Source organism: Cherax quadricarinatus, chromosome 18 (assembly GCF_038502225.1).
Source record: "Cherax quadricarinatus isolate ZL_2023a chromosome 18, ASM3850222v1, whole genome shotgun sequence".
Classification (NCBI taxonomy): Eukaryota; Metazoa; Arthropoda; class Malacostraca; order Decapoda; family Parastacidae; genus Cherax; species Cherax quadricarinatus.
The window spans coordinates 20850560-20864174 of NC_091309.1; the positions used below are offsets into that span (position 1 = coordinate 20850560).

At 38.5% G+C, this 13615-nt stretch overlaps 1 protein-coding gene across 3 annotated transcripts in view; it reads right to left on the reverse strand.

The window, feature by feature from the left end:
* Positions 1 to 2702: 2702 nt before the first annotated feature.
* Positions 2703 to 13615, reverse strand: part of for (cGMP-dependent protein kinase for) — a 1322775-nt gene continuing 1311862 nt past the window's right edge. For all 3 annotated transcript variants that reach the window (XM_070086331.1, XM_053777365.2, XM_070086330.1), the window contains one exon: positions 2703 to 5546. In XM_070086331.1, the coding sequence (XP_069942432.1) occupies positions 5381 to 5546 (166 nt within the window). In that variant the 3' untranslated portion in view covers positions 2703 to 5380. The remainder of the gene's footprint in view (positions 5547 to 13615) is intronic.

Below are 13615 nucleotides of genomic sequence, written 5' to 3' on the forward strand. Positions count from 1 at the left end.
CTACCATTTCATAAGAAAAAATAACATTTTTTTTTTTTTTAAATTCTTGGACACTGGAGCACCACTTCAGATTTGGGCCTTGGACCCTGAAGGGGTTAAGGGGGCTACAGGGCAAATTTCGTAACTCGTTTATTTACCGTCCGATTTTCTCCAGTTTTGGTGCACAAGACAAAGTGTTCTCACTCTTTCTTGAAAATATTTATAAAAAATATACCTCAAACAACAACTGAGAAAAGACTGATTTACTGAAAATGCCCTTGATGTTGATGTAACTCTTATATGCGGCTACGTAAGGTGGTTTGGACACTTGGTGCCGAGAGAACAATGCTAATACTAATTCGGACCGTAAGATTTCCCTCTAAATACCTTATCGTTAGTTCACAAAAAAATAAAGTTTGTTAGTATCTGGAATATGGCAAAAAAATCTGCCCTTTACTCCCACATAACTCCCGAAGTATTTGGAATACAGTGGACCCCCGGTTAACGATTTTAATCCGTGCAAGAGGGCTCATCGTTATGCGAAATAATCGTTATGCGAATGAATTTTCCCCATAAGAAATAATGGAAATAAAATTAATCCGTGCAAGACGCCCAAAAGTATGAAAAAAATTTTTTTTTACCACATGAAATGTTAATTTTAATACACACAAACTGAAAAAGGCATGCACAATTACATGACACTTACTTTTATTGAAGATCTGGTGATGATTGATGGGATGGGAGGAGGGGAGAGCATTATCTTCTTACTGTTTAGAAGGGGAATCCCCTTCCATTAGGACTTGAGGTAGCAAGTCCTTTTCTGGGGTTACTTCCCTTCTTCTTTTAATGCCACTAGGACCAGCTTGAGAGTCACTGGACCTCTGTCGCACAACAAATCTGTCCATAGAGCTCTGTACCTCCCGTTCCTTCAAGACTTTCCTAAAATGGGCCATAACATTGTCATTGAAATAGTCACAAGCACGGCTTGCAACAGCTGTGTCAGGGTGATTTTCATCTATAAAGGTTTGCAGTTCAACCCACTCTGCACACATTTCCTTAATCTTTGAAGTAGGCACAATGGATTCCACAACTGGCATAGGCTTCTCAGGGTTAGCCCCAAACCCTTCAAAATCTTTCTTAATTTCCATACTAATTCTCACCCTTTTTACCACAGGGTTGGCACTAGAAGCTTTCTTGGGGCCCATGGTCACTTATTTTCCAGAAACAGCACCGAAAATACTGTAATAATACGAAATATTCCGAGTGTATGCTTGGATGTTACCGCGGAGGCTGGCTGGTAAACAATGGGACGGAGCGGCACATGTGAGGCTGGCTGAGGGCACATTGGACGCGTCTCGGACGAAAATCGGTATGCGGGTTTTTAATCGGTATGCGCGGCAAAAATTTTGCGATAAAAGTAATCGTTATGCGGAAAAATCGCTATGCGATGCCATCGTTATGCGGGGGTCCACTGTATTTCCAAAAATTCTACGGTCAAAATAAGAGAAATCATTATTCTACAATATCTGTGAATATTATTCCATTTAATTAAGTAATAAAGGACCCACATCAAATTATAGGTGAATAAGTTACTTCCGAGATATCGGCCGGGAACGCCGGCCGGCCCCCGTCTCAAAAAAAAAAAAAAATTTTTTTCGCGAAAATCGCGTTTGTTTGGGTGTATTTCTTAGTAAACTGATGTTCTAGTGCAGTTAGCCTCTAAACACCGTTTTCTCTTACTCAGAGACGACAGGGTGACCAGTTACACTTTTATATCGAAATATTCCCGATAATCTCTGGGCCATATTATGGCCTATTTTATTCAGTCTAGAGTATATAACATGTTTGTATGTTATTTAGAGTGTTTATTATATCATATTAGATCAATTCTGATAGACAAATAAGCCGTAGAGTTGATATATAAGCTGATATAAGCGAAATAATGGGTGATTCCTGGCTGGCACCTCGGGAGCAGGAACACTGCTGAGCGTTCCCGTCTGGTTCCCGGTAGTCACTAAGTCTGCCGATAAGCTCCACCTACTGTTTTATGATGCCAAATAGTCAGTTATTATATTAGAAAGAATAATGCAAGAAAAGGCGATAAAAAACAAGAAAATAACTCCAAAAAATATATAGGCCGTGAGCAGACTCGGTACCAACATCACCGTCACCATACCTGATATAAATGACTATAATTTCTTGTAGAAACGTCGTAGAACATTCATTCTGGTACCATTGTGTTGCCAAAGAGTTGAGCTATTTTTCAGTATATATAACTCAATTTCCATATTTTTTCGATTTTTCGGTGAGCGCGCGCGGAAAATTGCCCGCCTGCCCCCTTAATGTTGCAGTTTTACAATTGTAGTGTAAGAGTGCCTCTGGCAAGAAAATGATGGAGTGAATGATAAAAGTTTTTCTTTTTTGGGCCACCCTGTTGGTGGGAGACAGCCGATGTATTAACAAAACAAAAAAATAATCTTGGGAAGGGGGAAATGACATTCTGACATGGTGAATGGGGCAAAAAAAGATCGAGAACCACTGCTATACAGGTTGAACTCATTTTGTGAATGTAATAATTCAGAACATTCTAAAGGTATTTTTGATAAAGTGAAGAGTTGTTTTGGCAGTTTCATAGGAGTTTTTATCCAGAGATTAGTTAGTGCACTTAAAATATACATTAAATATAAGCTATACAGTACATTGTATAAAAATATAAAACAAAATCCATTCCACATTTTATTTAAGCTCTTAGCCTCTGTACAGAATGTTAACAATTGATTCCAATGAAATCCTAAATGTCAAGGTAGATTTATTGCAACTTAAATATGATAGTGAGGCACTTAGTGATATTCTGCTTTCATTGCATGTATCTGAATTCTCAAACAGTGTTTGACTTGGTAAGTACTTTACAGATATTTACTATGGCAGGTCAGACAGAAATAAATCAAGATATATTTTTCTTTCATTGTTCAAGCAGTGTTCAAGAATTCAGACCATGATCACTGCAGCAGTGTAGTAGAAAAACTCCATTTTCTACTATAATTGTACCAGTTAAAAATATATTTGTGACTTGCAGGCTTTCTCTAAGTTCTAAGATCACTTAAAAACATTCTCGAGCTTATCAGAAACTTTCCAAAAACCGATGAAGCTTGCCATACATTTTAAAGTCATGAGGAAACCATATTTTTTCAATTAAATGATGACTCCTGTTTCAAACTCATTTTAAACCATCATTAAGTAGGTGGTTTTATTTACATTATTTTGACTTCATATTTAGAATGTACAACCCATATTAATATCATTAGATCATCTTTAATACATATAAAAGGAGGAAGATTATTGCTCTAGGTCTACATTATGGCTTAATTAGCATTATTCAAAATTATTTGGCAAGCACATAAATTAACAACTAGCATTGTATGTAGTCTTTGGATATGAAAGATTTAAAAACTTAATTTGTTATTCAGTGCACAAAATTCAAACCATAACTAAATTATTCATGGTACCTACTCATAAAGTTGGTTGGTTTATAAACCAAATTTATATAGTCTTTTTTCACTAATAAACAAACATCGCAATGATAAGTCGCCTAAGATCAGATGTCAGTAATCCAAAGTGTTTAGTGCCTCCCTTTTGTAAACTTACCAATATTTTACTTGCTTCTCCAGGAATTTCATGAAGCCATGCAGTCTTTTACATGGATGACAACTCTGACCTTGATTTTTTTTATATTTTACATACAAGTATTCAGTATGTTGCATATCTCAAGTTATCAATCTATTTTCAAAGTTACTTAAGCACAAACACCAAATGAAAACTCACCCGCATACTAACAAAAAACTGATGAAATGCAAATTCTATGTATATTTCAATCTTTTACAACTGTCATAATATAAATTATTTACATTCAAAATACAAACTAATAGAGAAAAGGTCAGAAAATTTACTATCTCGAATACATTCTGACAAAGTTTACGGACATATTAGCTTATTGTTGACATTCATAATATGAAGGAATTTTTCTTTTAAGAAAATAGCTATGAATGCTAGAGACAGTTAGCCAGCATTTCCTTGCTAACATAATATCAAACAACCTATTTAGCATTAACATGAAAGGTCACATGAACTGTATAATTGCCTTTAAAATAGTGGAAACTAACGTATCAACCAGAATTTTTAATTATGCTCAATGAGATAATCAACAGTGCAATTTTAATGTTAAATAAATTAAATGTGCTATTACGTATGAGCATACATAATAAGTTTTTCCAAAATTAAAAATACTAATCACAGGGACATTAAAACTGAGACTGGAAGAATCCAAGGAAGCAGTGAAATTAATCACTAATTATGCTAAAACAAAGAATATACAGAGCCCATGGACCATAGAACAACCTAAATGAAGTACAAACAGCTTTTGTACTTCAGATATTTCCAAGCACCATTCAGTTTAAACAGATTTATATACATTTTCAAAAAGATAAAAATATTATATTGTAGAATCTTTACTACATTTGTCAAGCATCAATACAAGACAATTTGCAGCAATTAAGTTAAACAAGATATACATCTACTGTACTTTCCATTATGGCCCTTGCAGTTCCCAGAACAATAACCTACAACCCGTGCTGAATGGTTGGACAGGATACAATATGCATTATCACAATGGTGGAGAAAGGTAATTTGAAAGGTACTAAGAATGCAATATCAACATCTTATGCTGAAGTAGGTGTACAGAGGCAGGAGCACATTTTTTTTTATACTCGCTGCATAAAGGCACCATGTTGAGTCTTCCTGAGTAAGCTGTGACACTTGTGAATTTTAAGCCCAACTCCTTTCCATTTTCAATATCTGAACATTTATTGGTGTGCAAATGTGCCCCAGTGCTTGTAGGCTAAATTGAAATTATCTATTAGTTCCTATTACCTACAAAAATTAAATAGCTACAGCTTTTAGAGTATTAAGATTATTTGCACATTTACACTTTAGTCCTGAATTAACCAACAATGATCCAGAAGTTATTTACCTATTCAATTTGTGCACCTTGGTAGATATAGTTGTGGACCCTTGCTTAGATGCTAACAGCAGCAGTAGCACCAATAGACTTAGTAGTAACTTGGACACCATATCATGGAGCTGTTTGAGAAACAAATGAATCTACTTGACTGTCTTCTAACTTGGAAATGCATGCTTTTCAAGTAGCAGCTGAAGCTATCCTCAGCACCCTCCTGGTGACATGTCTTTCACTACACGCAAGGACACACAACAGGGACTGTTCAAGACAATTTTGTTTCAGCTAGTATTTCCTGCATCACATAAATTCTTAGAATTTATTTGTATCTTTAATGTGATAGACAGTCTTGTGAATGTCTCCAGGCGCTTGTATCCTTAAACAGCAACTCTAAAAGTCTATGTCCCAGCCTGAATTGTCATCAGGTGGTGGTCCATCAGTGTCTGGGGGGTACTCATCGAAGTTGCTGCAGTCAACCACAGAATGAACATTTGGGACTATAGGTGGAGCTAAAGTACGATTCTGTAGTCCATCCCAGTAGAAGCCTTCAAACCATCTGAAAATATAAAAAAGATTACATATGATCCAAAAAATAATATAAGAAAACATGGATATAAAGTACAGTCGAATCACATTCCAAAAATGGGACTGTTTTAGAGCATAATCAAAATTTTTGACCACCCTGTATCATTCATGCACCCCAAAATTTATATATGTACTGTATATACTAAATGTTAAAACAAGAAGAGGTGCTGTATAGTCCTTGTGGCTTAGTGCTTCTTTTTGATTATAATAATAAAACAAGAAGACTGGAGGCAGTGAGGATGTTGTGTCTGAGGGCAATGTGTGGTGTGAATATTATGCAGAGAACCCGTAGCTTGGAGATTAGGAGGAAGTGTGGGGTTTCTAATAAAATTATTATCCACAGGCCTGAAAAGGGGTTGTTGAAGTGGTTCAGACATTGAGAGGATAGAACAAAATAGAATGACTTGTAAAGCTTATAAATCTGTAGTGGAAGGAAGGTGCAGGGTTGGGGTTGTCCTAGGAGAGGCTGGAAGGAGGGGTAAAGGAGGTTGTGTGTGTGAGGGGCAGGTGGAGGCAAATGGTTTTTAAGACTTCATGTGCTGTTAGAGCATGAGCAAAGTAACACAAATGGACTCAGGTAAACTGGTTAGCCAGACTCGAGTCCTGGAGGTGGAAAGTATAGTGCCTGCGTTCTGAAGGAGAGGTGGAGATATATTGAAGTTTTCGAAACTAGTGTAAGCACACTTCTGGCAAGACATTGATGGAATGAGTGATGAAAGTGTTTTTTCTTTTTCAGGTCACCCTGCCTCTGTGGGAAATGGGCAATGTGTTGTTAATTATATATTTATTTAATTTATTTACTTCAACAAATTGACTATCGATTAACACAAATTCCTTCAACACATTTTCTTCCTTGCACTATTTTTGACTAACACTTCTAGAAGGGTGGGGAAAAAATCTGGAGTGCCACAAGCTGGACTGCGGGATTTTTTCCTTCCATCTAGTGGCCTCTCGGGTAGCCTGCCTTGGGTCAAGCCATTGTCTTTGTGGGGGAGGCCTAGCTTCCTTCCCTGCCACCTGTCCCACCTTTCACATCTCAGTTCTCCATACATATGCATTTGTGAATTGAGTTTTGATCTTTTCATTACCATATCTTGCATCTGCATATGCTGGAAGTGACAAGAAAAGTTAAAGCATTTAAGTCTTGGAGTTATGACTTAAGCTTAAAAGTGGTGTATGTGTGGTGGACATGGCGAGAGCTTATGGCCTTAATGAAGTGTCGGTTTGTATAGCTTGCCCTCCACCTTCACGAGTTCCACTTTTGTGAGCTTCAAACATTCACTAATGCCCAGCCATAACATCTATATAGTGGACCCCCGCATACCGTCGGCATCACATAACGTTTAATCTGCATACCGCTCGCTTTTATCGCAAAAATTTTGCCTCGCATACTGCTCAAAAACCCGCTCACCGCTGTTTGTCCGAGACGCGTCCAATGTGCGCCCTTAGCCAGCCTCACATGTGCCGCCGGTGGCATTGTTTACCAGCCAGCCTCCGCGGTAACATCCAAGCATACAATCGGAACATTTCGTATTATTACAGTGTTTTTGGTGATTTTATCTGCAAAATAAGTGACCATGGGCCCCAAGAAAGCTTCTAGTGCCAACCCTACAGCAATAAGGGTGAGAATTACTATAGAGATGAAGAAAAAGATCATTGATAAGTATGAAAGTGGAGTGCGTGTCTCCGAGCTGGCCAGGTTGTATAATAAACCCCAATCAACCATCGCTACTATTGGTGGTACAGCTGCTGCTGCTGCTGTACCACCGTCTGCTGCTGCTGCTGCACTGTCAGCTGCTGCTGCTGCTGCTGCAGCAGCACCGTCAGCTGCTGCTGCTGTTGTACCACCGTCAGCTGCTGCTGCTGCTGTAGTACCGTCTGCTGCTGCTGTAGTACCGTCTGCTGCTGCTGTAGCATCGTCTGCTGCTGCTGTAGCACTGTCAGCTGCTGCTGCTGCTGTAGCACTGTCAGCTGCTGCTGCTGCTGCTGCTGTAGCACCGTTGTTGGTGTGGCTTATTGAGAATACCAAGAAACAATTAACCCCAGAGGATTTGCCACCCAGGATAACCCAAAAAAGTCAGTGTCATCGAAGACTGTCTAACTTATTTCCATTGGGGTCCTTAATCTTGTCTCCCAGGATGCAACCCACACCAGTCGACTAACACCCAGGTGAACAGGGAAAAATGCCTGGAACTAGTGCTCATATTGGTGAATTTAAAGCCAGCAAAGGTTGGTTTGAGAGATTTAAGAATCGTAGTGGCATACACAGTGTGATAAGGCCTGTTCTGGAAGAAAATGCCAAACAGGACCTACTGTACTCAGGAGGAAAAGGCACTCCCAGGACACACTGTCTCATCAGTCATTGCTGCATCTTCAATAAAGGTAAGTGTCATTTATTCTTCATTTAGTAGAGTAGTACATGCACAATATATATTGTGCATGTACTACTATACTATTGTGCATGTATCCTTCTCTTTGTGTGTAGGAAAATGTATACTTCATGTGGTAAAATTTTTTTTTCATACTTTTGGGTATCTTGCATGGATTAATTTGATTTCCATTATTTCTTATGGGGAAAATTCATTCGCATACCGATCATTTCGCATAACAATGAGCCCTCTTGCACGGATTAAAGTCGCTATGCGGGGGTCCACTGTATACAATATTTTACAATGTTTTCATGTGTTTTATGATTGCGGTTCAATAGGTTAGGGAAGCAGTGTTGTTAGGCTAAGAAAATGCTATTACAGTGGACCCCCAGCATACGATGGCATCGGCATGTTTAACGCAAAAATTTTGCCTCGCCACACGTTAAAAAACCCGCCACACACGATTCTTCCGGGATGCGTCCACGTGTGGCCTGAACTGCCTCGTGTGCGCCAGTGCTTACAAGCCAGCCAGTGTGCTCGCATCTAAGCATACATTCAGTACATTCCATATTATCACAGTGTTTTTGGTGCTTGTTTCTGCAAAATAAGTCACCATGGGCCCCAAGAAAGCTTCTAGTGCCAACCCTGCGGGAAAAAGGGTGCTAATTACTATGGAAATGAAGAAAGAGATAATTGCAAAGTACGAAAGTGGAGTGCATGTGTCGGAGCTGGCCAGGTTGTATACCAAACCCCAATCAACCATCGCTACTATAGTGGCCAATAAAACGGCAATCAAGGAAGCTGTTCTTGCAAAAGGTCCATGTCTGTTTTCGAAACAGAGATCGCAAGTGTTAGAAGATGTTGAGAGACTGTTATTGGTGTGGATAAATTAAAAACAGATAGCAGGAGATAGCATCTCTTAAGCAATGATATATGAAAAGGCTAGGAAGTTGCATGAGAATTTAATTAAAAAAATACCTGCAACTAGTGGTAATGTGAGTGAATTTAAGGCCAGCAAAGATTGGTTTGAATGATTTAAGAATCGTAGTGGAATACATAGTGTGATTAGGCATGGTGAGGCTGCCAGTTCGGACCAAAAAGCAGCTGAAAAATATGTGAAGGAATTCAAGGATTACGTAGTGAAGAATTTAAACCTGAATAAGTGTTTAATTGTGACGAAACAGGCCTGTTTTGGAAGAAATTGCCAAGCTGGACTTACATTACTCAGAAGGAAAAGACACTCCCAGGACATAAGCCTATGAAAGACAGGCTTACTCTTCTGATGTGTGCCAATGCTAGTGGTGATTGCAAAGTGAAGCCTTTATTGGTGTATCACTCAGAAACTCCCAGAGCGTTCAGGCAAAACAATGTCCTCAAGGCTAATTTGTGTGTGCTGTGGAGGACAAACAGTAAGGCATGGGTCACTAGGGACTTTTTCTATGACTGGTTACACCATGCATTTGCCCCCAATGTGAAAAATTACCTAATTGAAAAGAAATTAGACCTTAAGTGCCTCCTGGTATTAGACAGTGCCCCTGGTCATCCTACAGACTTGGCAGAGCGACTTTCTGGGGACATGAGCTTCATTAAGGTCAAGTTTTTGCCTCCTAATACCACTCCTCTCCTTCAGCCCATGGACCAGCTGGTCATTTCCAACTTCAAGAAACTGTACACAAAAGCTCTGTTTCAAAAGTGCTTTGAAGTAACCACAGACACTCGATTGACTAAAAGAGTTTTGGAAGGATCACTTTCATATCCTCAATTGTGTGAACCTTATAGGTAAGGCTTGGGAGGGAGTGACTAAGAGGACCTTGAACTCTGCTTGGAAGAAACTGTGGCCAGAATGTGTAGACAAAAGGGATTTTGAAGGGTTTGAGGCTAACCCTGGGAATCATATGCCAGTTGAAGAATCCATTGTGGCATTGGGGAAGTTCTTGGGGTTGGAGGTTAGTGGGGAGGATGTGGAAGAGTTGGTGGAGGAGGACAATGAAGAACTAACCACTGATGAGCTGCTAGATCATCTTCAACAGCAAGAGGCCAGACCTGAGGAAACTGCTTCGGAGGAGGGGATAGAGAAATTGAAGAAGCTGCCTACTTCAAAGATTAACCCTTTGAGGGTCGACAGGCCCTCTCCGAAACTCGTTCTCAGGGTCGGCCAAATTTAAAAAAAAAAAAAAATTATTTTCTCTTATGAAAAGATAGAGAATCTTTTCCCGATCATAACGACACCAAAAGTTTGAAATTTGATAGAAAACTTACGGAATTATGCTCTCGCAAAGTTAGCGGTCTCGGCGATGTTTACGGATCGGCGATTTTGCCCACTTTGAGCCCCATTTTCGACAAAAAACATGAATATTTAGCTAGAACTCCATTTTTTCTATCGAATGGGTGCAAGAAACCACCCATTTATAAATTCAACTATCCAGTACAGTGGTCAGAATTTAGCAATTTTGCCAATTTCACACAAATTTCAAAAGATGCCAATTTCGGAATAGGGTCCAGAATAAACAAGAAAGACATTCCTGGCACTAAAATGACATTTCCTCTAGTCATTAGTCACGTCTCAAGGCCCTTCTTATATTCTTTTGCTTTCCACTTTGAATTTTTATTCTCACAAAAAATATAAGATTTACTGTTATGCAGACTACTGTATTAGTGTAAAAAATGGTATAAATATTATTGGTGCACTTGTGAAAGAATATTAGACTCACCAGTTGACGTGTATTGCACGCTTGGCACGATTTGTTTACTTTTGAAGTTTGGTAAAAATCGAACATTTCTGCTACTTTGAGCTCAATTTCAAGGCACCTTTCATTGTAAAACCAGTCAAAATCATCTCAATTTCAGTAATATGTCTTCCATTCTATAAAATGAGACCAAGAAAACTAGAATACAACAATAAATACTATACGAAAATACACTGCAAAGTCGCTGATTTATTAAAAAAAAATGGAAAAAGTTTTTTTTTTCTCATTATGCACCGTGTGCTGCAGGATTTTTTTTAGACTGTGCACACTGACCACATAGACCCATTCTTTCATATGAAGGCCTACCAGCTTTCTCCCACTAGATTTGAGGTCGCTAGAATTTATGAGTACTAGTACGTCAAAAACCCCTACGCGTAAGACGTACTAGTACGACGAAAACCCTCAAAGGGTTAAAGAAATGTGTACAATGTGGACAAAGGTGCAAACCTTTATGGATGAAAATCACCCTCACACAGCTATTGCAAGCCGTGCTGGTGACTATTACAATGACAATGTTGTGAACCACTTTAGAAAAGTCATAAAGGAACGAGAGGTACAGGCCTCTATGGACAGATATGTTGTGCGACAGAAGTCCACTGACTCTCAAGCTGGTCCTAATGGAAGGGGATTCCCCTTCTAAACAATAACAACTTCGACACTCTCCCCTCCTCCCATCCCATCAATCATCACCAGATCTTCATTAAAGGTAAGTGTCATGTATTCTATTGTTAGTAGAGTACTATTAACTGTGCATGTCTTCTTCAGTTTGTGTGCATTAAACTTAATATTTCATGTGGTAAAACTTTTTTTTCATACTTTTGGGTTTCTTGCACGGATTAGTTTGATTTCCATTATTTCTCATGGGGAAAATTAATTCACCTTACGATAATTTTGGCATACGATGAGCTCTCAGGAAGGGATTAATATCGTATGCCAGGGGTCCACTGTATTATATTTCCCTACAATATATTTGCGTATCAAAACATTCACAAATGCTACAGTACAGTATTATTATATTTCCCTACATCATATTTGCACACCATTCGCGAATTTTCAAGATTCACGAGGTTCTTGATCCCCTAACCCTCGCGAATGTGGAGGGCCTCCTGTACAGTTAACAAGAACAAGGCAAATATACAGGTCTCTCAATAAATAACCTAGGTTGTCACCTTCTGAAAAGAATGATACACAGATCACAACAGGTAAATAAAACAGAAAATTTATTGAGTGGATTGAACAAAAAATAAAGGTGCACCATTTAATTTTATCTTAATTAGGGAAAAAGCCTTACAGTTTTATAAAAGTGTGTTATGAGGAAGGAAGGTCTGAACAACAGTGTTTAGCACTGGCTGGTTCTACAAGTTTAACCCTTTGACTGTCGCGGCCGTATATAAACGTCTTACGAGGTACCGTGTTTGACGTATATATACTCATAAATTCTAGCGGCTTCAAATCAAGCAGGAGAAAGCTGGTAAGCCCACATGTGAGAGAATGGGCCTGTGTGGTCAGTGTGCACCATATAAAAAAAATCCTGGAGCACGCAGTGCATAATGAGAAAAAAAAAACTCCGACCGTTTTTTTAATTAAAATGCCAACTTTGTGGTCTATTTTCGTATAGTATTTATGGTTGTATTCTCGTTTTCTTGGTCTCATTTGATAGAATGGAAATTATATTATAGAAATAGAGGTGATTTTGATTGATTTTACTATAAAAAGAACCTAGAAATGGAGCTCAAAGTAGGGGAAATGTTTGATTTTTGCCAATGTTCAAAAGCAAACAAATGATGCCATTGTCCAATAAATGTCTAACTAGCCATTCTAATATGCAGTCATGAATGGATTGATGTCATTTATACAATTATTACAGTATTGCAGTAGTCTGCATAATAGTAAGTCTTCTATTTTTTTGTTTGAATAAAAATTCAAAATAGAAAGCAAGAGTAATATCAGAGGGGCCTGGAGACATGACTGATGAGCAAAGAAAATGTTATTTTAGAGCCAGGAATGTCTGCATTGTTCATTCTGGACCTTGTTTTGAAATTGTCATATTTTTTAGTTTTCGTGAAATTGGCCAAATTGCAAATTTCTGACCACATTATTAGGTAGTTGAAATCGGTAAATGGGCAGTTTCTTGTACTCAATCGATAGAAAAAATGGAGTTCTAAAGAAATAGCTATGAGTTTGGGCGAATGGAACAACGGAATTAGCCGAAAATAGGGCTCAAAGTGAGCGAAATCGCAGATTTGTAAACAGCGCCGAGGTCGCTAACTTCGCGAGAGCATAATTCCGTCAGTTTTCCATCAAATTTAATTTTTTTGGTGTCATTACAATCGGGAAAAGATTCTCTATCATTTCATAAGAAAAAATAATTTTTTTTTTTTTTAAATTTTGCGACACCTGGAGACACCTCAGGATTGAGGGTTGCGACAGTCAAAGGGTTAAGTTACGTACTAGGTTACATAATATTTTCTGGTGAAAGTGCTTCAGCTAATCATACAGCAGCAAGTAATTTCCCTGCAGAATTGCAGGAAATTATTTCCAAGAGTGACTGTGAGCCACATCAAGTGTTTAATGCTGATGAGACAAGTGTGTTTTGGAAGAAAATGCCAACAAGATCTTACATTAGTCAGCAAGAGAAAAGTACTGGGCTTCGAGGCAGCAAAGGATCGCTTCACCTTGCTCCTTTGTGGTAATGCATCAGGTGATTTCAAGTGTAAGCCCATGCTTATTTACTTCTCCAAGAATCCTCATGTTTTAAAAGGTGTAGATAAAAGCACCTTACCAGTAATTTGGAGGGCAAATTAGTCAGCATGGACGACAGAAGAATTATTTACCGACTGGTTTCAGCATCACTTTATTCCTGAAGTCAAGCTTTACCTGCACAGCAAGAACCTGCATTCAAGTTTCTTTTCACTAGATAATTC